Below are 24506 nucleotides of genomic sequence, written 5' to 3'. Positions count from 1 at the left end.
TGAGTCCTGTGCCATTTCTTAAGTCTCTTGTGTAATTTTCTGCCGGTGATGACTTGCCTGGTTCGTGTTCCTGATTCTGGTTAATGTTCTGAGCTGTGTGAGGGCACTCTGACCCGTGAGTCCAGTTCTCCTTCAGATTTATTTTCCAGGCCAGGCACAGCACATACTCCATGGGTTGACGCCAGGAGTTCTTTGAAGTAGAACATCCAATCAGAACGAAACATAATCTGCCTCCTTGCACCGTGTGCTGAAGAGCTGGAGGTGTTAGGGTAAAGCCACACATCCTCTAGCGAGAAGCATATTTTAATCACATCCATTAATTTTCAATGAGAGCCGATTCTGGTGTCAGCAAGGCATGCTGGGATAGCTGGCAACACAAGGCAAGCAGGTGAAGTGGCCAGAAGGACGGGGGATCGTGGCGCGATAACTTTTAATCAGATTAAAGATCCCACGTCTAAATTGACCCCCGTTAAATTTTAAAAAATTGTTTATTTAAAAAATTTTTTTTTTTTTAAACTGTGCCCTGTGAGAGGGGAGAGCGATGCCAGATGATGTCATCGGAGGATGTGTGGCTCTACCCTTACCCAGGTGACGGGTCGAACCTGCACCCTGCCTGTAGCGGGACAGGGCTGTGCTGGTGTGAAAATAACTCCATGAACACAACTGTATGCTCTGTGACAGAAAAAAGTTGACTTTAAAAAAAAACTGAGTCCAGCCATGAAGGGCTGCAGAAGCGGCTCACTGGCACCGTTATTTTAATTATCAAAACACCAGCTGTTTCCACATCTAACAATTACAGGCCATAATCCAATTTGACCAGAAAATCCTCTCGCACCAGAGTACACGGCTTATTGTGGCCCTGTTTGGGATGGTCAGGCATTCTCATCTCACTGCTGCATGCTGGGAGTTTTCCAGATATTCGGGTTGCTCAGATTGGGGGTGGGTGGGGGCTGGGGGTGGCTGTTGTGTCGGCAGTGATTGTGGCCCAGGGAACTGGGATTGATTGAAAATGCTATTCACATCCTGTGAATACTGCGCAATTAAAATGTCTTTCAAAAAATAATAAAAAAACACCTCAGCACCTCAGTGGTTTGGCCCGAAGATGGCTGTGGCCCTAAACAGCTGCTCAGAGCGTTTATGCTTGCTGCCAGACGGTGAGTCGTTTCCCTGGCCAATCACAGCTGTGAAAGGAGACCAGGGAGAGAGCGAGAGGGCGTCCAGCGCGCTCTCAATAAGACATACAAATCATATGCATCCAGCAGATGGCTCTTGCTATTCCATAAATATATTTGCATAGGGAAATGCATATCTTACCAGTGTTCCCCTCCTGTGGGTCAGCCGGTGCAAACCACCAGGAGGACATGTAAAAGTGCAGGGGCGGCTCGCTTGCCAGGTTTCCGATATTATTTTAGTTTTTGTGTACGTTTTGAATTGGCCCGGACAGTCTTTGTGTCATGTGACCGAAGATTCCGATGTCCGGCTTTGCGATGGCTGGCATATGGGCTTTCAGGGGTTTGTGTCTAAAGCAAGAAAATTCACTTCAGGTGAAGCTGCTTGTGACAGTGATGTCATGTTTCCAGAGGTCTTTATGTAGGCTGGATTACTAAATTTACGGTTTGTACCTTACAGACTTACAGCTGCATGGAGAAGTTCAGGGGAAGTGCACAGTAGTTCTATCGCTCAGTTGGAATAGCGAAACAATGCAAGGGCTGTCTGTTCAATCCCAGCAGGCCACACTGATAAGTGTTTGCATTCACGTACGGTGCTTGGCTTTGGGTAAAAGCCTGTGCTGAGAGGCGTGTATACTTGCTTACATACGAATGCCCCGATGAGAAGTCCCCACCCGCTCACTGAAGCTCCGCCCTCACCGCCGCACAGATTATCCGGGGGGGCTTCGGTGGGGGACTGGCTTCCTGGAGCGAGCGCTGACAGCAGAGCTGGCCCGCTCTTAAAAATGTATTTCTCCCGGTGATGGGTGTGACAGCCCAGACAGCTGGGACGGTCCCAAACGGGACGTCTGCCTGGTGGGGCGCGTTTCGGAGGGGTACAGGTGTCTGTCCCTCAGCCAGAGACGGGGTTTCAGGGGCGGCCCGCCTCTTTGTTTTTAACATGTTAATACCTCTGTTCCATCTGCAGACCGGACCTGCTCCTCCAGCACACACACAGCAGACTCCTCCACCATTCTGCCTTTCTTTTATAGATTTTTTGTGAGTTATTTTCGGATTTGTAACCAAATACTTTTTTGCCCGTCCCTGTCTGAAGGACAGTGTGGTTCAGATGCGGGGGCTGGTGGGTTGGCGGGGGGGGGTGAAGAGGTTCAGATGGGACTGTGGCTTCTAAAGCAGCTGGACCTGCATACACCAGACGGGGCGGCACCTTTGGGTACAGCCAGTGACATCACCGTGCCCCCCAGAGTGGCCTACCAGGGTCAGCCACAATTAGGGATCCCGTCCCCGGTGACCTGCCCCCCCCACATACCCTGACAGCTGGTACCGTGTGTTTGAAGAGACCGCCCCCCCCCCCCAGTCTAAATCCATGTACCTCGTGACCTCACAGGCCAGACCGAGCAGCACTGCCTTCCCTTGGAATTCTGGGACGGATGCAGGTGGGCCTGAGAGGAGGTATAAAGCTAGGGACGACCCAGGAGGGAGGAACAGGGCAGGACAGGTCCTCATCTTTAAACCCATAGCTCTGCTTAGCCTCATTTTAAATATATAGGTTCAGTTATTAATAATTTTGCCAATTAAGTAGGTCTGGCATCATCCATCCGCAGTTGATGTCATTGTGCCTGTTCGGTAAGGGAATCAGGTCACTGTGCGTTTAATAGCTTTGATTGTAACAAAAGTTGAACGTTTAAAAAGTAAAATGTAAGTCCTGTTGGTATTTAGTTACGCATCAGCTGACCTATGGAGTTGCACTTCCTTAGGAATTCAGTCAAGTGGAGTAGAAAAAGGCTAATTTTCATTTTTTTAAATCTGAATGAAGGACCCAGAGCAGGTTTGCAGCCAGCACAGCTGTGGATTTGGGTGAATACAGAGCTTGAGGAGTTTAGCTCCCGGGTTCACCTCCCTGGAGACACGGTGTTTCTGTAGTAACTCCACATAGTGAGGTTACTGCAGGCCTCTTAAGAATGCGTCGGGCTGCTTCCCAGTGGTGACATCACTGGACACCATCTTTTGAGGCTCAAAGTGTTCCTCCCCCACCTCAGGCCGTGGCTGTCGACTGATCAGTTCTGCACCATAAGCTGGGTAATAATAGTTTGTTATGCAACAAAAACCGGCCAATGTTGCTACAGTTCTGGTCTCGGACACCAAGGCTTGATGTCTTGAGATCTGACTGTTTACGGCTTGTGAGAATAGCTTCCGAGTAACATTGTGAGAACGTTTTGTGTTAGCTGTGTCTGCATTGTAAGAGACAGCCAGTGTAATTAAGATTTCCATAGTTCTTATGAATCATTCCTATGTCTGTAAAATGAAAGTGTTCCAGTTGTCCATTACTCAGCACTTGCAGCCAATCAGCAGGGACTTTACTGCACACTCAAGCAGAAAATAAGGTCACAAAAATACTGTAAACATTGAACCTTTAAATCAATCTGGATTTGTTTTCATTTCTTCTGGAACACCAGACTATATTGGATTGCATTTATGCATACCCTTGGTAAAAATTAAAGTGATTGTGTTTTATCACATTTTACAAAACTGACAATCAATAGACCCAGTTGCTAGGGGTTTAGATTTGTTGGTATTATAGCTGAATTTAGCAAGTGAACATGATTTAAATGTACCTTTAATTCTTATATTTTATTGTAGTTTCTGTAGCCATTCATATTCTTCTTGGGCTACTTTGGCTAGCTAGAAGGTTTCTGAAGTTAAGTTTAATTTGTATGGGTCTTTTTTGCATCTGTGACTGTCTCAGACTGAATGGAGTGATATGATGCACATCACACTTCGCACATGTTCTGTACCTCTTCAGACACAGTCTCCTGAGTGACGTGGTTTTATGGTCCTTGTTATTGTGTATTGGCTCTTATGTAGAGTACAGTGACAGCAAGCCAATCCTCTAAGCTCTGGCGGGGTTTGGATTGGTTCTAATGAGATTCAGCTGGAGCTGAGTGCAGTCTGAGGTTCTGAGAATGGACCTCGATGGGATAGATGTAAAGAATGCTTGTGCTGCCAGTGTGCATGATCAGAAGTGCTCCTCTCCTCCCTTCTCCTCTCCTCCCTTCCTGAAGCTGAAGTATTTCTGTACCTGGGCAGGTGTAACCCTTCAAGCCCAACGCAGATTCCCCGTGTGCTGACTCAGATCCGCCCGGTGAGCTGCCCACGCAGAGTGCGCTTCCTCAGGGTGTCTGAGCGATCCGCTCTGGATGAAGGGTTTCAGAGACAAGTTTTGGCCTGTATTCAGTCACCAGTCATCCTTAAATCTGACTTTCCCTCTACTGGCTACTGAGACCAGCTCACATAAAAATCAAAACCTTTAGCCCCGGGCATCTAAAGGTTTTTACGAAACATATATGCAGTTAAACCGTACTTTATACAGAAATCATGATGCCATTTGTGAAAAATGAAACATCCACAGCAGGTCTGTTCAGGCTGGTGAACCTCTTCTCCTTCTGTGGCATAAACAATGTTTACTAACCAATCGCATCAAATCAGAGAAGACAGCTGTGAGGTGGATGCAGTATTTTAAATGAAGAAACACGGACTCTTACTGCCCCTCTGACCAACGTCTGACCTGGCAGTCTCCCTGGCATGCCTCGTGTTGCCGCAGTACGTTCTGTTCCCTGTTGGTAAGCCAAGAGTGCCTTGAGGTCTGTGGGCATCTGATCATCTGGGTTCTGGGCCTGGCCACCATAGGCTCTGTGATTGCTCCAGCTATTTCACGTCTGTCGGTCAGTGATGAGTGTAGATGGATTGAGTGGCCTGTTCTTGTCATTGTATATTCTTGTTTTCTTCTTCGCATTACCCAGGAGGTGATGGCTACAGGGTGTTCCCCTTTCTGATTGGTCCGTCATGGAGGTAGCAAACCTAATCTGGCTGTTGATGTTGTCATCTGTCCCATGTGTTTCAGGAGGTGCAGAAGGTCAACAACCCGGCCAATAACCCGGCAGATGGGGCGTCCAAGGCCAATGGGGAGAAAGAGGAGGTGGTCCCCATCAGCGAGGTGGGCTGGATGACCTCCGTCAAAGACTGGGCCGGGGTCATGATCTCCGCTCAGACCCTGACCGGCAGAGTGCTGGTGAGTACTTCCGGGTCGCCTTTAATGTCGAGCTGCACCTCATACGGCTCCCTGCTCTCATGCAAATAGGATCTGGCCCAGCGGTCTGAGAGGCAGCTGTCTGTAGGCTGCAGGAGGGTGGGGCTTGATGTCAAGGCCAAACTTTAGAGATGTCCTACCCCCAGATTCCAAAGGTGGAATTGTTTTTAACCAATTGCAGGCGTTGATCAGTGGGGTTTGATGTCAATCCCCACCCGTAGACTACCCTCCCACGCCCTCTCCCACTTCTTGCAGTCAGATGTTGTCTGAATAGTTGGTTGTTTTCAAAACAGGCACAAGAATGGCTGGTAATAAAACTGCTTTTGGGTTTATTATCTTCCTTGCGGTCTTCAGGCCTGTTTCTGATGGCATTAGGCTCATGCGAGCATGATTTCAGTCTTGAAGGACAACCCCTTGGATGCGCACAGGACACACGCTCCATGTCTGCAGAGGGCCAGAGGCGGTCACCGTTACTTTATTTAGTGAATGCGAGCGGGACACCCTCCCCTCTGTCTAGCGTCCCGCTGGGACCACCGCGATCGCTGCGGCAGTTTGGGGATTTCACCGCCAGCCTCTACGAGTTTAAAATTTACAGAAATGGTCAAAACATACAGTATGTTTCAGTAAATTTAATTCACAAATGACGTTAAATCGTAAAGAATGCATAAAGAAAATTTAGAGATAAAAAATCAGATTTCAGACATTTGCGTCTGAGATATTACAGATATTACACGTGTTGGAGGCATGAGAGTTTAATGGAATGAACAGTGATTAAACTGTCAGAGCAGACAGTCTATCCACTTTAATGCACTTGCTTCAGATGCATGTAAAGGATACACTCAGTGTCCAGTGTAGCTGCGGTCAAAGTTGGCTCCTGTCTAAACAGAAAATGCATCTCTGTGATTTAATAACTTTGGTTGTGTGACATACGATGATAGCGATCATGTTCCTGCTAATGCTGTTACACAACCTGATGGAGCACGTCTCCCTTGTGCTGGGGCGCTGTGGGCCATTGACTGAAGCCAAAACAAGTCGATGGCCGCGAAGTCGCTGGCGTATCGGGTGGCCGTCAGGGGAAGAGATGGTCTGACGGTGTCGGAGAGGTCCGCGGGGGCCGAATCTCCCCGGCGGGAACCAGCTCGCTGAATGTTGTCGGGGGCAACTGCGTTTGGCGGGAAAACGGCAAGGTCTCCATCGCTGGCTGCCTCTCAGGGAAACTGGATCCAGCGCTTTCCCTCAGTGTCCTAATGCTGTAGGACTGGATTGGATTATTACATTATGGCAGTCATTAGCATTGCAGGCTGCCTGTATCAAGTGAACCCGTCTACAGCGAGGGGGGCAGTTCCATTCCTGCAGGACCGGTGGGTATGCAGGTTTTCACTTTTTTTTATTTTAGTAAAACAGGTATCAATGGTTATTCATGAACTTATTAAATTTAGTAAAAATGGCTGTTCATACAAATGATTGGGCAAATTTAACGGCCAAATCTATCCATCCATTTTCTAACCGCTTAGTCCAGGTCAGGGTTGCAGTGGTGGCGGTAATAGGGCAAGCAGAGCAGCCCAGACGCCCCTCTCCCCAGTGACTTCCACTAACTCCTCCTGGTGGATCCCCAGGGGATCTCAGGCCAGCCCGTGGATATAACCCCTCCAGCGAGTCCTAGGTCTGCCGCTGAGTCTCCTCCCCGGTGACCGAGCCCGGAACACTTCCAGAGGGAGGCTGCATGAACCACCTCAACTCCTTTCAGTGCAAAGGAGCAGCGGCTGTACTTTGAGGTCCTCCTGGCTGGCTGAGCTCCTCTCCCTATGAAGCAGAGTACGCCCCGCTACCCTGCGGAGAATCCCCATTTTGGCGGGGTTTCTGAAAAGCCGAAGCTTTCAGAAAACCCAGAAAGGGCACTCCAGAGTGCTGGATCTGCAGTGCGGATCTCACCGCTAAGTGGTTGCGTTGCACATTATGCTGGCTGACTAAAGCCATCTCCATCGAGTGCGATGCTTGGTGCCTTTTGATGTTTTATTCTCTTTTTGTTCTGGGCCTGAGTGGCAAAGCCATGAGTGCCTGCAGAGAGCATGCAGGTACAGTCCGCCTTCCTGAGACTCGTAAGCTGTCCAAGGACAACTGCAGTCTTTCAGTCAGATGAGGAGACGAGGAACGCGGTGTTTTTGCGGTAATGGAAAACGCTGGCACTAAGTGCAGAGAGTCACAGGCAGTGGGAGGGGCTTATGAGGGCCCGGGCTGTGATGTCACAGTGTGGATTTTCAAACACCGTATTTTGCTGCTTTTTGTCCACACAGTACCTGCTATTTGTAATCAGTGAGATCAAATGATGCTTTAATTTTACAACAGAAACCAGCGTGCGGACGGAGTCTGCACCCCGACGCACAGTTACAGGGCTCAGCGTTGGGAGCGGAGTTCTCCTTTAAGAGGCTGCGGGGAGGTTTAGGGCCCGTGGCGTGACTCATGGTGGAGCGTGATGTAATAGCGTGAGTGGGAGTGCTGCACTGGGCCATCGCGCGGCCTGGAGCGTCCCCCCCCCCCCGAATGCGCCTCCCTGCCCAGGCTGTGACTCCAGCTGGAGCGCTTTATCACGGTCATAAATCAGAGCTTTACAACTGACCCCCGACCGCAGCCTCCACCTCTACCTCCACCTGTCCCTCCACCTTCACCTCTACCTCCACTTCCACCTCCACCTGCCCCTCCACCTTCACCTCTACCTCCCCCCCTCCACCTCTGCAGGCCTCCCCCCCTCCCTCTGCGCTGGGCCTTTCTGAACATTAATAATCAGATTGCAGCAGCAGCTGAACATTAAAATGGCAGACAGGTAATGCAGCAGGTCTGCCTTTTTCTCTCAGTCCTGCCTGTGTGAGGAGTGTTTTCATATCATAAAAATCATATAACATTTAGATGATGTAAGATTTAGCCTCTATGATAAAGAGCGTTTAGTATTATCTTGTGTTTTCTTTTCAACATTTACTAAATAATGAATAAGAAAGTGTTGAATAATGAATGAAGGGAAGCTCGTTTAGCTTGGTATCGTGCCTACCTGTGAACGGTGTGTGGCAAGGTGCACTGGAGTCCTGCAGTTGAGTTTTCTCTGCTGCTGGGCGTCTGTACATAGAGCTCAGTACAGGCTCAGTACGGACTCAGTACAGGCTCGGTACAGACTCAGTACGGACTCAGTACGGACTCGGTACGGACTCTGTACAGACTCAGTACGGACTCGGTATGGACTCTGTACAGACTCGGTACGGACACTGTGCAGGCTCGGTGCAGGCTCGGTGTGATGGCTTCCTGAAAATATCTGCGCCATCATTAAGCAGAGCCTGTGGTTTGCTACTGTCGCTGTTTAGAGGGAAACCTGGGAGGCCCGTGGCGTTTTGCCATTCCTTTGGTGTCGCCTTCCTCTGCGCTGCAAATCTATTCTCTGGTTATAACAGGTCTGCACACCTCAGTGTCTGAGTCTGTGCTGCTCCTGCAGTCTTACAGGCTGATTGTGAGCCTCAGTGTCTGAGTCTGTGCTGCTCAGTCAGTCTTACAGGCTGATTGTGAGCCTCAGTGTCTGAGTCTGTGCTGCTCCTGCAGTCTTACAGGCTGATTGTGAGCCTCAGTGTCTCTGTCTGTGCTGCTCAGTCAGTCTTACAGGCTGATTGTGAGCCTCAGTGTCTGAGTCTGTGCTCCTCAGTTAGTTTTGAGGACTGACTGAACCCAGATTCTCTAGCTGTGATCTGCACTACTGAAAAGGGTTCAGTTGTGTTTGTTTGTGCTTGGCCTGTGTACTGATGTGTGTGTGTGCGAGTGTGTAATAATGTGTGTGTAGGTGCGTGTGCGTGTGTGATAATGTGTGTGTAGGTGCGTGTGTGTGAGTGTGTGATAATGTGTGTGTAGGTGCGTGTGTGCGTGCGTGCGTGCGTGCGTGTGTAGGTGCGCGTGCGTGCGTGGGTGTGTGCGTGTGTGTAGGTGCGTGTGCATGTATGTGTGTAGGTGCGCGTGCATGTGTGTGTGTAGGTGCGCGTGCATGTGTGTGTGTAGGTGTGTGTGTGTGTGTGTGTGTGTGTTTGGGTGGGCGGGGTGGGGGGATTCATGCCCTCTATCAGAGCTCTTCTGCAGTTTAAAAATGGCTCTGTGCCCCACTGTGTACTCAGCCTGGCCAGTCTCCATAGCAACGGCAGTTTACCTAAGCACATGAGGGGCTTGTCTCTCCGCTGGCGTCGGTCCTCGGGTGGAATTAGAGGCTGTTTCTGTCTGTGGGGTTAATAAAAAAGGCACAGATGAGTTTGGCCCGCACACCCGCGGAGATGTTTCTGTAGTGTCAGGGAATCAGGCCCCGAATCGGACGCCTCTCTAAAGACCCCGGTGCTCGTTCAGGCACCGAATCGGACACCTTTCCAAAGACCCCAGGGCTCATTTGCTTGTGTGGCGTGACATCATCTGCACTGAAGTGGCACACTGGATTATTTGGCTGCAGGATTTATCTGAATGCCACTTACACCGAATGCAGAAATGTCTGTCTTAATGAGACAAAATATTTTTTTTCTCTCTGAAGTAGAAAATGTCAGTAAACTTTTATTACCCCATTGGAGAATCTTTAAATGAGTCAAATTTGTCTTGTTTAGCAAATCGTAATAAAAATAAGATTTTGAGTCTAAATGTAAGACTAAACTACAGTGATTGGCTCATTAGCAGTGCAGTGGGGCAGGTGGGGTCCCCTGTGCTGTGGTATACTGGAGGGGAAGAGGGTTATTTCACTTGAGCTCTGAGATATTAGCCAAACGGCTGGATGATTATTTCAGAAGGTACTATGACATTAATTTCTATGCGTTCTTCCATTAATATTAATATAGAAGAATGAGACCCTTGACATTACCCCGTTTTTGTCTGAAGTATTTTGGTGTGGTTGCCGTGGAGAAGTGGCGACAGAGGGCTCTCCCGCGCGGTGGCGTTGCGGTTCAATGTAAGGACGCTAACTAGCGAAAGGACGAAGCGTCCTGCTGCACGGTGCATTATTTATGCACTTACTGGGGGGGCGGGGGGGGGGGGCATGGTGTGTTACCTGTTATCCATTTATAGCGCTGCATTTACCTACTGGGGGCCCCTGCAGCGGAGCCCAGGGGCTTGGCCCCGTTGCATTCTGGGTACAGGCTCGTTTCCCCGCATAGCTGCTCCCGAGCGGCGGCCGGATCGCGCGACTCAGCGTTCGCGGCGGATTAGCGCAGGAAGGGCTGTCTGAGGGATGAGTGACAGGTGCAGGCGCTAACGCCGCGTGTTTCAGAGTCGAACACGCTGGGGTTCCGGTCCGGTGACATTTCCCGCTCGCTGCCAGGGAGTGATCGAATGCGCCAGAGCGCACAGGAAATGAGCTCGTTCCTGTCGCCATGATCCTGAGTACTAGTGTGGTGTAGGCCTTACAGACTGAGTACTAGTGTGGTGTAGGCCTTACAGTCTGAGTACTAGTGTGGTGTAGGCCTTACAGACTGAGTACTAGTGTGGTGTAGGCCTTACAGTCTGAGTACTAGTGTGGTGTAGGCCTTTCAGATTGAGTACTAGTGTGGTGTAGGCCTTACAGACTGAGTACTAGTGTGGTGTAGGCCTTACAGACTGAGTACTAGTGTGGTGTAGGCCTTACAGTCTGAGTACTAGTGTGGTGTAGGCCTTACAGTCTGAGTACTAGTGTGGTGTAGGCCTTAGTCTGAGTACTAGTGTGGTGTAGGCCTTACAGACTGAGTACTAGTGTGGTGTAGGCCTTACAGACTGAGTACTAGTGTGGTGTAGGCCTTACAGACTGAGTACTAGTGTGGTGTAGGCCTTACAGACTGAGTACTAGTGTGGTGTAGGCCTTACAGACTGAGTACTAGTGTGGTGTAGGCCTTACAGTCTGAGTACTAGTGTGGTGTAGGCCTTACAGTCTGAGTACTAGTGTGGTGTAGGCCTTACAGTCTGAGTACTAGTGTGGTATAGGCCTTACAGACTGAGTACTATGTGGTGTAGGCCTTACAGACTGAGTACTAGTGTGGTGTAGGCCTTACAGTCTGAGTACTAGTGTGGTGTAGGCCTTAGTCTGAGTACTAGTGTGGTGTAGGCCTTACAGACTGAGTACTAGTGTGGTGTAGGCCTTACAGTCTGAGTACTAGTGTGGTGTAGGCCTTTCAGATTGAGTACTAGTGTGGTGTAGGCCTTAGTCTGAGTACTAGTGTGGTGTAGGCCTTACAGACTGAGTACTATGTGGTGTAGGCCTCATCTGTGTTCAAGTTTTTATTGGTCATTTATGCCTCAGGATCAATGAAGACCTCAGAATCGTGGTTTTCCAGATGTTGCTGGTTTGGGTGATATTCCCATTGGAAATGAGCTGTCAGAAATAATGATATTTAACTGCAGCTTTATCATTGAAAGTGGACCTGTTCATTTTGTTAAATCTTCACCCACCAAAAAAAAAAAAAATCAGCCAAGATTGTGTTTTAAAAAATGATTTGAGACTTTGTGAGATGGATCTGCAGTACGCACAGTAGCATCGGCTGGGATGGTATTCAAGATTCAAGATTCTTTATTGCCATGTGTAACAAGTACAATGGAATGCTTACTCCCCATTCACTCCCGCAGTATAAATTCTATACATAGATTTCAACAATAGATAAAAAGTAAGTATGTACAGAATAAGTACAGAATAAGTACACAATAAGTACCAAACTAAGTAAGACTTTTCAATACTATGGCACATTATGGCGGGTGGTACAAAAAAGTGGTAAAGTGACCAAGTGCAGTACAGTAATGATAGCAGCATAATAAATACAACGAGGTAATAACGGCTCAAAATGTGATATTGATATTGATGCGACAATATAATTATGGTATTAGCAGCACTCCTGATGCAACAATCTGGCAGATGACGCAAGAATGTTATAAAGTGGCCAGTGCAGTGCAGTACAGTGAGAGTGCCTGCATGCTGTATGGAGTGCCTAGTGCAATCATAAGTCCAGTAGCCTAATTGAGCGCTTAATAGTTCAGTAGGCACACTGCCTGTGGGTAGAAGCTGTTCTTGGACCTGCTTGTCCTGGTTCGGATGCTGCGGTACCAGTGACCGGACCGCAGGGGGAGAACAGTTGGTGCCCAGGGTGGTTGTGGTCCTGTATGATGGAGTTGTCCTTGTTCCGACGCCTGGTCCTAAGGCTGTACAGTAACACAGCCTGTTGGAATCTGACAGCACGGCCTTTGTCTGGTCCTGCCTGACCCTCCTGCACGTTAGTCCCTCTTTAATTTTAATCAGCTTCTCGGTCCGCAGTCTGTGTGGAAGCCATTACCACTTTTATATCGCCTTTCGTTTGTGTTTGAAGTGCTCAGTTTTCAGAAAGGCTTGTTCCTGACTTCCTGTCTTCGTACATGTCTCTAGATTGGCATGTCAGACAGGATCTGTTGCAGTAAACAATGACCAGGGTTAGCCAGAGAGGCTAACTGCATTCAATCAGCAAGGTGATACTGGCCGTTTAAGACCGCTTCTGACCTAATTAGGAAGGTGAAGTCAAGAGCAGTTGAAGTATCATAAATAACAAAAATAGTGAGTGTAAATATTTCTGTGAATGCCGCTATGTTGATGTGAAATTGAAGTTTGTGAGAACACTGTCTCTGTGTTCTGGCCACTATCGCTCACGTATGTCACCGATCCCTGTTCTTTACCTGATGTAACCTCTGTTCTGATTGGTCGGCTGGCGTGGACTAGGTGCCTCATTGGTGAGTCAGTGCTCCTCCAGTGCTGTTGCCATGCGGGTTGCCGTGGCGAGGGGGGGTGGTTACCGTGGGCCGGACCGTGGGCTACCTGAGCACAGTGGGATTGTGACTCTCCCCTCTGCTGCCCCTCTGTGGCCAGGGGGAGGTATGGCACTTCTCTGTCTGGCTGTTTTTAGAGCAGGCCTGATCAACTCCAGGAGCATCACCCCCCAGAGTCTGCGATCGCAATCTCCTGCACCCTCCTCAACGCCCCCCCCCCCCCCCTTAGCATTTCTGTGAATTCTGATGGCCTAGATGCTGGGCACATCTCAGCTCAAGCACTCACCCGTGTGTGTGAGGAGCTCTCTCCTGTATGAGCAGGAGTGTGTGTGTGTGTGTGTGTGAGGAGCTCTCTCCTGTATGATCAGGAGTGTGTGTGTGTGTGTGTGTGTGTGTGAGGAGCTCTCTCCCATATGATCAGGAGTGTGTGTGTGAGGAGCTCTCTCCCGTATGATCAGGAGTGTGTGTGTGAGGAGCTCTCTCCCGTACGATCAGGAGTGTGTGTGTGTGTGTGAGGAGCTCTCTCCCGTATGATCAGGAGTGTGTGTGTGTGTGTGAGGAGCTCTCTCCCGTATGATCAGGAGTGTGTGTGTGAGGAGCTCTCTCCCGTACGATCAGGAGTGTGTGTGTGTGTGTGAGGAGCTCTCTCCCGTATGATCAGGAGGTGTGTGTGTGTGTGAGGAGCTCTCTCCCGTATGATCAGGATGTGTGTGTGAGGAGCTCTCTCCCGTATGATCAGGAGTGTGTGTGTGAGGAGCTCTCTCCCGTATGATCAGGAGTGTGTGTGTGAGGAGCTCTCTCCCGTATGATCAGGAGTGTGTGTGTGTGTGTGAGGAGCTCTCTCCCGTATGATCAGGAGTGTGTGTGTGAGGAGCTCTCTCCCATATGATCAGGAGTGTGTGTGTGTGTGTGTGTGTGTGTGTGTGTGTGTGAGGAGCTCTCTCCCATATGATCAGGAGTGTGTGTGTGTGTGTGTGTGTGAGGAGCTCTCTCCCGTATGATCAGGAGTGTGTGTGTGAGGAGCTCTCTCCATATGATCAGGAGTGTGTGTGTGGTGTGTGTGAGGAGCTCTCTCCCGTTGATCAGGAGTGTGGTATGAGGACTTCTCCTGTTGATCAGGGGTGTGTGTGTGTGGTTGTGTGTGAGGAGCTCTCCCTATGATCAGGAGTGTGTGTGAGACTTCCCGTATGATAGAGTGTGTGTTGAGGAGCTCTCTCCTGTATGATCAGGGTTGTTGTGTGTGTGTGTGTGTGTGAGGAGCTTCTCCCGTATGATCAGGATGTGTGTGTGAGGAGCTCTCTCCCATATGATCAGGAGTGTGGTGTGTGTGTGTGTGTGTGAGGAGCTCTCTCCCGTATGATCAGGAGTGTGTGTGTGAGGAGCTCTCTCCCGTATGATCAGGAGTGTGTGTGTGTGTGTGTGTGTGTGTGTGAGGAGCTCTCTCCTGTATGATCAGTAGTGTGTGTGTGAGGAGCTTTCTCCCGTATGAGCAGGAGTGTGTGTGTGTGTGTGAGGAGCTCTCTCCCATATGATCAGGAGTGTGTGTGTGTGTGTGTGTGTGTGTGAGGAGCTCTCTCCCGTATGATCAGGAGTGTGTGTGTGAGGAGCTCTCCCATATGATCAGGAGTGTGTGTGTGAGGAGCTCTCTCCTGTATGATCAGGAGTGTGTGTGTGTGTGTGTGAGGAGCTCTCTCCCATATGATCAGGAGTGTGTGTGTGAGGAGCTCTCTCCCGTATGATCTGGAGTGTGTGTGTGAGGAGCTCTCCTGTTTGAAGCTAATCTGCGGCTGTCAGTGAAGATATCAACACCAGCGCTGCTGCCAGCGTGAGTCTGCAGGGGGAACAACAGGAGCGACTGAAATGACTTCCTAATGCGAGCGGAACAGCCAGCTCCCAGCCATGGATTTGAATCTGAACTGGCACGGCCTGTTTACTCCTTATTAAGCACTTTATTCTGCCGGTGAAGCTGCGTTGGTCACGAGAGCAAAGAATATTTTTCCCAGTTTCCCAGCGCCAAAAACGATTTTCCTATTATTTTATGAAATTACAATGTGCCGGTGTCATGGGAGACAATCTATTGAATGGCACTGCAAAAAAAGTATGCTGTTCTTTATGTTGGAAAGTTGCTGTTTTTTATTTTTTATATTTTTTTCAATTAAATCCAGTCCCCTGATCCCACCCTGGGTGCCTGCCACCGTGAGCCTGTGCTGAGCTGAAGCTGTGGCTGCAGATTAAAATGTGGCTCTGGGCGTGTGTGTGAAGGTGATTGAAGCCGCTGCCTCCTGGTTTTATGAGAAAGTGCCGGCTTTGTGAGGCCCGGGACTCTGAACGCGGTGCCCTGCCAATCGGGGCTCGGCCGGTACGTGCGCAGTTTCTCCGCGGGGATGGATTCTGTCTACCTTTTGAGACGTTAAAAACGTGCAAAGGTTTTCCCGGTTGTGCAGTTAAACTGTTTTTGTGCGAGAGAAGGTTGTGTGATACAATGCTCTGGCTCTTTATGGCCTTTTTACACCACTCTTTGAATTACTGTGGCTTAAATCAAACGAGTTGACACTTTCATCCATATCCATAAACTTTCAGCTTTTTAAATGAAACTAATGCAGCCGTTAGAGCTGAAGCCACGGCCTTTGGCGGCTGTGGTTCAGTCTGATCGAAAAGGGGCCGTTTCACTGCGGATGTTTAATTCATTCGAAAAAGGGTTTAATGAGATCAGCACGAGTTGATAAATGGAAATTAGTGAGGTAAATTCCACACCAATCTCGGGCAGTATTTTTCACTACCGAGTTGTAAATGCTTGGAACGGCTTTGCCAGGTCGTGTAGTGGAGGCAGAGAGCCTGGCGGTGTTGAAGGTCAGGCAGACGCAGTGCTGGATGCTCTCTGGTCTTTGGGCGCATGTTGATCCCAGATGGCCTGGATGGCCTGTTCTCATCATTATCCTTTCTTTCGTTCTTATTTGCATAATTTGTTTAGCCAATCACTTTCAATTCAGATCTGCGTTGGCTTCATCTGCATGATGAAGGTTTCAGTCACTTCCCAGAAATCGAGAATCTTTCCCCAAACGTCTTTGACACTATCTCCCCCAAATCATGCACTAAAACCCTAAACTATACTCAAAGCACCCTACTACGGCCTGTCTTTGTGTAAGAGCTTAACACTCATAGTTTTATTTTGCATTGTTATTTTGGCCATTTTTATATGAACATTTATTGTCATAAATGTGAGATTCCTGCTGTGCACGAATCACTTAAAAAAATCCCTCAACATAGAAGCAGCAGAAATGTGCTTTTTCTTTCACGCATTATTTACCTGCTTCTTCTCAGAAGATGAGGAAACCTTGAAGAAATGTTGGGGAAATGTACTGGAGAGCATCAGGTACACGTCTCTCCTCTTTATTTTATTTAGTCAGGGACTGCTAAACACTTTTTCTATATCTGACGGTACATTTTTTATTGGTGTCTGGTAGACCAGTAGGGTGAGTGTGAAACTGAGGTCTGAAAGCAGCAGTTGAACTCGTGCGTGTGAATTGCATGTGGCCCCAGCGGGGGTGAGATGTTACACAGAGGTTTACCTTCAGGCTGTCACTCAAACGGGAAACAAAACGGGAAAATGAATTGGCTTCAGGAGCTAAGGGCGTATGGGCTTTACAGCTGATTCCAACCCACTTAGTTAATTGCAGCCAAGTCTGCCGGCATCAAGCAGCAAGCCATCCTACTTAAGTAATTAAAATATTTTCTTGAGTGCTTGTTATAGAAAAATGAAATGATTATTTTAGCGTCTAAATGTAATTTATGTACTATGTAAACAGACAGAAAAACTCCACGGCTTTTCATAGATTAAATTGAATCTGATACATAAATATATGCACTCAATGGTCAGGCTTTGCGCTGTTTTTCCAGTCGGTTATTTAAATATTTGAGGCATACCTTACCACTTGATATTCTTTTACCTCAGGTGCAACTGATGCTTATGACTTAGTGGATGGATGTATGTTTAGGTTTGGTTCTAGGATACTACTTTTGGAAAAGATTTCATAGGGTAGTTTGTCTGTATTGTAAAATGGGTTGTTTCAATCCTGGATGCTGATTGGCTGAGACAGTGTTCAACAGTGATTGAAAATCCGATACAGTAACAGTTAATCAAACAGCATGTTTGTAAGCAGTTTCACTCCACGCACAGTCTGTTACTTACATACAACATTATTCATTTTGTAATATTATGTCATGTTTCTGTGTGTTGCAGCTGTTTTAAATAAGCAGCGTGCGTCATGGCTATTGGATCCCCTGTAGCTGTAATGTATCAGGATACAGCACGGCCTCCCTGTAGCTGTAATGTATCAGGATACAGCACGGCCTCCCTGTAGCTGTAATGTATCAGGATACAGCACGGCCTCCCTGTAGCTGTAATGTATCAGGATACAGCACGGCCTCCCTGTAGCTGTAATGTATCAGGATACAGCACGGCCTCCCTGTAGCTGTAATGTATCAGGATACAGCACGGCCTCCCTGTAGCTGTAATGTATCAGGATACAGCACGGCCTCCTGTAGCTGTAATGTATCAGGATACAGCACGGCCTCCCTGTAGCTGTAATGTATCAGGATACAGCACGGCCTCCCTGTAGCTGTAATGTATCAGGATACAGCACGGCCTCCCTGTAGATGTAATGTATCAGGATACCGCACGGCCTCCCTGTAGCTGTAATGTATCAGGATACAGCACGGCCTCCCTGTAGCTGTAATGTATCAGGATACAGCACGGCCTCCCTGTAGCTGTAATGTATCAGGATACAGCACGGCCTCCCTGTAGCTGTAATGTATCAGGATACAGCACGGCCTCCCTGTAGCTGTAATGTATCAGGATACAGCACGGCCTCCCTGTAGCTGTAATGTATCAGGATACAGCACGGCCTCCCTGTAGCTGTAATGTATCAGGATACAGCACGGCCTCCCTGTAGCTGTAATGTATCAGGATACAGCACGGCACGGATGCAGCACGGCCTCCCGTGCAGTGCTGCTTCAGTACCCCTCAGTCTGGCCTCCCGTGCAGTGCTGCTTCAGTACCCCTCAGTCTGGCCTCCCGTGCAGTGCTGCTGGGTGCAGGTACTCCATTCAGAGCACAGAGGCCCTGATGCACTCTGGGAAATTAAATGGCTGCATTGGTGACAGTGACTCACCCACCCCTGTATTGATGCACTGCCAAAGGCCCATTCTCGGGGCCAGTGAATCACAGCAATTGCAGGAAGTCTATTTTTTAAAAACCAGTAACAAAACACAGAAGGCCTTAAAATATACATTTTAAAATAAAATAATAAAACAATATAACAGACTTAAAAAGGCCTTTATGACCAGACAAATGCAACACATACAACATTACATAAGGAGTGCATAAAATATTGCTGGTATTAAAGGGAATTACAGGAACAAGGCTGACTATCTTATCTGTAAGCCAGGAAATGGCGGGAGAATGGTGTGTTATATGAGCGGTAATGCAGGTAATGGCTGGAAAAGGCCATTTTGATTCTAATGGATGTTGTTCTGCCTTCGCTCAGGTTTGCTAAAGGCTAATGCTCTCAGCTTAGACCAGTCGAACCCATCGCTGTGGAGATGGGTGAAGCTGACAGTGGAATGGCATGCAGATGAGTCGGGAGAGATTTGGCCCGAGGCTGCAGAGATCCGGTTAGCCGGTGTGAGGTGGGAAACGGAGGAAACGCCGTCCGTTACGAGGGCCGGGACTCTGTGTCAGGAAGCAGGAGTACTGAGCCAGCTGGATACCTGCACTGAGTAAAACCCTGTATGACAGAGCAGGAGTACTGAGCCAGCTGGATACCTGCGCTGAGTAAAACCCGGAACAGCTCTTTTACTTCAGTCCATGCTCCAGATTTGGGAGGGTTCCAGGTTTTACTCGGTGCAGTTATCCATCTATCTCAGTAATCCTGCTTCGTGATTCAGACCCCAGGTGCTGTAGTCGCTGCACACACTTTAGTGGTGTACAGATGTAGTCGTGAGCGAAGCAGTTTGCCATCGCACAGTCTGTAGTTTGAACAGCTGCTCTTTTTTAATTATTTTTTTTGTCGGGAAAATAAAAACAACCATAACAGTAAGAGAAACTGGCAGCTGCACTCTTGCAACAAACCGAGCACTAATGGTGTGCTTCTGACTGCCTGTGTCAGCTCGCCAACGAGTCCGTGGTGCCCTTGTAGCTCAAAATGAGCTTTTCCTTCAGTGGATGGTTCAGCTGGTAGATGGTATGCCTTGTGGGCAAACACTCTGTGCATCATTACATGAAATGATATGTTGAAATGTTTTTCGGTCGTGTTCCTTCTCAAAAATGGCCATATTTCTGTTTCCTTGGCGATAAACTTTTTGTAAAAAAAAAAGTTAGCTTTTTTGTCTTTCCTTTGTCCAAGCTGAATGCAGAGCTGTTATTGGCTCTGTGACTTTGTCCAAGCTGAGTGCAGAGCTGTTATTGGCTCTGTGACTTTGTCCAAGCTGAATGCAGAGCTGTTATTGGCTCTGTGACTTTGTCCAAGCTGAATGCAGAGCTGTTATTGGCTCTGTGACTTGTCAAGCTGATGCAAGCGTTGCCTGATTGTCAAGCTGAATAGAGCTGTTATTGGCTCTGTGACTTTGTCCAAGCTGAATGCAGAGCTGTTATTGGCTCTTGACTTGTCCGCTGAATGCAGCTGTTATGGCTCTTGACTTGTCCCGCTGGGCAAGCTTTATTGTCTGTGATTTCCAGCTGCTGCAGTGTTATGTCATGGTTGGCTTTGGGCATTTGATTACTGCATTACAGTGGCTTGGGCTTTTTATTCAGCGGCAGAATGTTCTCATTTCATTACAGCGTTCCTGCGAAACCAAAATGTGTTTTTGTAGTTTTTGTAGTTTTTGTCGTGTACATGTAGAACGCTGTAGGTTGTGCTAACTCACTCATCTGCTAGTCGTGTGTTTCTTCTCAGCTTCATGCAAAGTGTGCACTTGTCCCCAGTGTCATATTTACAGGTTAATTGGTCATCGCTGGAGTAATGCTGGAGAACATTAGCTAGCTTTGCTCCATGTCTGTTGGCCTTGGCATATATCCTGCTTCCCGTCCTAATGAGGCTACGCTGGCCGGCTCACTGCTATTGATTTAGTATAAGATCACTTGACCGAGACCCTCCTGAGTGTCACTGATGTTCTAAAGGTACCTGCTCATCAAAAAGCACTTCAGAACGGTTTTGAAGGCTTGATTAATGATTTCTGACATTTGTTTTTGCAATTAAACTGTGTGTGTGTGTGTGTGTGTGTGTGTATATGTGCATGTGTGTGTGCATATTTGTGTATGTGTGTGCCTATGTGCATGCGTGCATGTGTGTGTGCATGTTTGTGTATGTGTGTGCCTATGTGCGTGTGCGTGTGCATTGGACCTCACATCAGCTACATTGATATTTGTTTTGGGCTGAGCTTGTACCCAGAGTTTGCTGGTTCAGTTCTCAGGTGGGGCATTGTTGCCATACCCCGAGTGAGTTATTTATTCAGTTTATCTCCAGCAGTATGAGTGGATGCTGTGTACAGAAGTGTGTACGTCTGTTAAATGCCTCAAACGTGCTGTTTGGGTTGGCCTCATATCCTTCACAGAGTCTCAAATTGAGTTACTACCGACCTGAAAGCATCAATGCTTCAGCAGCTACAGCGGCTGGGCTGGGGAATACCCCTCCTCCACCATCTGCAGCCTGACTTTACCCTGACCCTCCTCCACCCTGACCCTCCTCCACCCTGACTTTACCCAGACCCTCCTCCACCCAGACCCTCCTCCCACCCTCACTGACTTTAACCCAGACCGCTCCTCCACCTACCCAGACCCTCCTCCACCCTGACTTTACCCAGACCCTCCCCTACACCAGACCCTCCTCCACCCTGACTTTACCCAGACCCTCCCTCTACCCAGACCCTCCTGACCACCCTACCTCCACCATCCTCCACCTGACTTTACCCAGACCCTCCTCCACCCTGACCCTCCTCCACCCTGACTTTACCCAGACCCTCCTCCACCCTGACTTTACCCAGACCCTCCTCCACCCAGACCCTCCTCCACCATCTGCAGCCAGACTTTAACCCAGACTCCCAGCCTCCCACCCAGACCCTCCTCCACCCTGACTTTACCCAGACCACTCCTCCACCCAGACCCTCTCCTACCAACCCTTGACTTTACCCAGACCCTCCTCCACCCAGACCCTCCTCCACCCTGACTTTACCCAGACCCTCCTCCACCCAGACCCTCCTCCACCCTGACTTTACCCAGACCCTCCTCCACCCAGACCCTCCTCCACCCTGACTTTACCCAGACCCTCCCCCCAGACTGCCTGCAGGGCATGTTCCAGACTCCTCACCAGACCTCCTGTTTACAGCCACGCTCTTTGCCCAGACCCTCACTGGTTATGCAGGCTCAATGACTCTTGACTTCCAGACCTACAGACCTCTCCACGCTGACTTAGCAGAATGTTAGTCCTGCTTCCAGACCTCAGCCCGCCCTCTGCGCTGCGGGCATGTTCAGGCCTCAGGGTTCAGCTTTAGCCGCGCCGCGTGGTTGGAAGTGACTGAAACAGCGTGCTCCGCAGCCCGCCGCGGTGTGGAAGTGACTGAAACGGCCCGCCCGCGGTGTGGAAATGACTGAAGTGGTGAAAGACCTCGGTCTCCACGGAAACGACACTGACATCCTGTCTCGTGTGAGACGCCGTTCTGGGACTTTTCAAATAAACGTTTAGAAAGCCGACCCCGCGCTCCTGCCATTCACACTTCACATGCAAGTGTCTGTGTTCACTGCCGTCTGCACGCGGGGGGGGGGGGGGGGGGGCACGAGGGGGGCGCGAGGGGGGCATTAGTCAGCACACGTGATGTGAAATGTGAGTCGTTCTGGTGAATCATCTGCAGTTTTAATCTGCGCTATCCTCCCTCGTTAGGACCCGTGTGGCAGGACTGTGATGGGTCTCTGTGGACTCAACACACAAACATGACAGCGGTATAAAAGTGATATTGCTCGTAATATAAAAGATTACTTTCCAACTCTGTCTCCCACGGCAAAGGAACGGTAAACATAATGATGAATAAACATTCCGTGTGCATTTGACTTGTATACGTATTTTATTTACAAGGTCAAAACCCATCCTAGTTTATCTATGTAGCTGTATTGCTTATGTTTATTGATTTAGTGTCTTCTTCGTCATAACACTCGTTCAAGCTCTCAGCGACCTGCTGTATTAATTTGGAATTTTGCAATGAATTATGGACAGCGCAGCTCTGGAGTCTGTTTCATATGGATTCATCCTGTTCAGGAGCCAATGAGGTTGCAGGAGCAGCGGAGCATGCTCAGACGTGAGCATGGCGTGGACTTGCTGCTGAGGTGGTGACACACGTGCATCTGAGATTCATATGAGATTCTGCCTGTTTGAGGGTGTCTGTATGGCCGGTGTGATGAAAGAATTCGTTTGGCTGCTTTAATTTGCTAGTGTTTCGATCACCTGATGTTTTCTTTATGATCTGTGTTTCTTAATGGACATAACTGTTAAAGCAATGCTAACTGCTTTTGGTAGGAGTGTTGGAAATACAGAACTTTTGTAAACAATTTAATCTGCATTTAATAGTTAATGTCCACTTGAAAGCACTCATTAATTCATTCATTCTGATGTTTTTATTGTCAGCATTTCCAGTTAACATACAAAATAAGCATGAGAAACGAAGGACCTCATTCAATCAGTGAACGTGTTTTCATACTGCATTGCTAATGAGTGCTAAATTATTTGTTCAGAATGCATTCTGAATGTTTGAGGGAAAACAACATTTTTTCCTGTAATTATAGCTGCTCGCTGTTGAAAACAAGAACATGCTACAAGACTTCTGAAAATTGGCACAGAATGTATTCCCAGTGAAGGTGACATTGAGCACCAGCCCCAGTGTCCGAGGGACGGAGGCGACGCACCACACTATTTTACTAGATGAAAAATCTCTGAATCTCATGTTCATTTGCATGCCGATGTGATGTCATTGTGTTCATTTACATATGCATCCACTCCTCAATCTTCCCATTGCAAACGAAGTGGAACTTGAACATTTGGTCTGATTTAGACCAACTATTTATAGACAAATGCAGTTTAAGCAATGAAGCCATTCTGAAAGCATAGGAGGAGTGAGAGAGCGCTAGCAGCCGCAGCCGCTCCTCCTACCACACTGTGTCCCTCTCATTCTCTCATGGGGAGGGCAGGGGCATTGGGGCAAGCGCTGGCAACCTGGCTGAGGCTACTGTGTCAGACAACTCTCACTCTGTTCTGCGTGGCATCAGTAATCACTAAGCGTATTGAGAATCTCAGAGGTTACAGTGTCTCTGGCAGTCCGGGAGAGCAGCTGGATTTCCCGCTGGTCAGTTTTCAGAAATAAAGCCATTATGGACGCCCACCCAAGGACTCGGACACAATGTCAGAGACGCCCGGGGCTACCCGCCGATCTGATTCTGCTGTACGCGCTTACAGGGATTAGGGTTGTGTGAGAACATGAATACCCCTGTATATGGTAAATAAGTATCATTAGTGACTTTATGTAATTAGGAAAGGGAAGCCAGCCATGCCGGGCTGAAGCCGCATTCTCAGCGCTTACAGCCTCCTGCTGTTTGTGCCGAGCGTCTGCTTGCCTGTCCCTGGTGGGCCGCGTTTCTCTGAGATCTGCTCCTTCCACTTCCCACTTCCTGCGAGGCGCTACTCATTAAAGCGTGGCGGGGCGCGACCCACCGCGTGAGTTTGGGTTCTGATGCATGCTGGGATATCTGCGCGCGCTCGCTGAGCGTTGCGGTGCAGCAGGGCCAGGGGAGGGCGCTGTTTCTAAAACTCTCGTTTGAAATGCATGTTTGCGTGTGTGCATTTCACATTTAATATGGGTTCTCACCTCATTATCGCATGGGTCATAAGATTGCCACCTCTCCCTGCTCCTCCAGCATTCTGATGGGTACTTTTACCGTATTATACATCGATTTATCTGGAATGTGATTTGTAAAAAGGAAACACGCCATTGGAGGGCAATAAAAGTGCTATATTTGGGCTGAGATCACTTAGCATGCACCAGGCGTTGTGTGTGTGTGTTTTGGACTAATTGAAATGACCTCAGCACAGGGGCTTGCTGCTCGATTGTACACCACTGAGCTGTATTGGTACCGAAACTGCTGTTCCTAATCTTGCAGATTAATTTGGGCGGGATTTGGGTTTCTAACGGAACTCATAGGTCGAGCTGTGGCTTTCACACAAGGTTCAGACTGCCTGGGCTTTTGCAGTTGGCACTATTTGTCAAACTGTAGAAATTAAAGACCATTGAGACCATTTCTTCATTTTAGCACTGTTACTCTGATTCAGCTCTGTAACTGAATGTCATGTAATCATTTCATCCCGCTTTTCAATCTCTTTTTGAAGAGAAATTAAATTTTAATATTCTTTTGCACTTCATTTTTGGCCTGGGTGTACCTCCAGTGGATCTGGTGTTTT

General features: G+C 48.5%; 1 protein-coding gene across 1 annotated transcript in view; it reads left to right on the top strand.

Annotated features, from left to right (window-relative positions):
- kcnma1a (potassium large conductance calcium-activated channel, subfamily M, alpha member 1a) overlaps positions 1-24506 on the top strand; it is a 175964-nt gene that overhangs the window by 39626 nt on the left and 111832 nt on the right. The window contains exon 2 of the mRNA XM_064318108.1: positions 5071-5238. Coding sequence (XP_064174178.1) covers positions 5071-5238 — 168 coding nt within the window. The remainder of the gene's footprint in view (positions 1-5070; positions 5239-24506) is intronic.

Source organism: Anguilla rostrata, chromosome 18 (assembly GCF_018555375.3).
Source record: "Anguilla rostrata isolate EN2019 chromosome 18, ASM1855537v3, whole genome shotgun sequence".
Classification (NCBI taxonomy): domain Eukaryota; kingdom Metazoa; phylum Chordata; class Actinopteri; order Anguilliformes; family Anguillidae; genus Anguilla; species Anguilla rostrata.
This window is presented reverse-complemented; position numbering and strand designations above follow the sequence as displayed.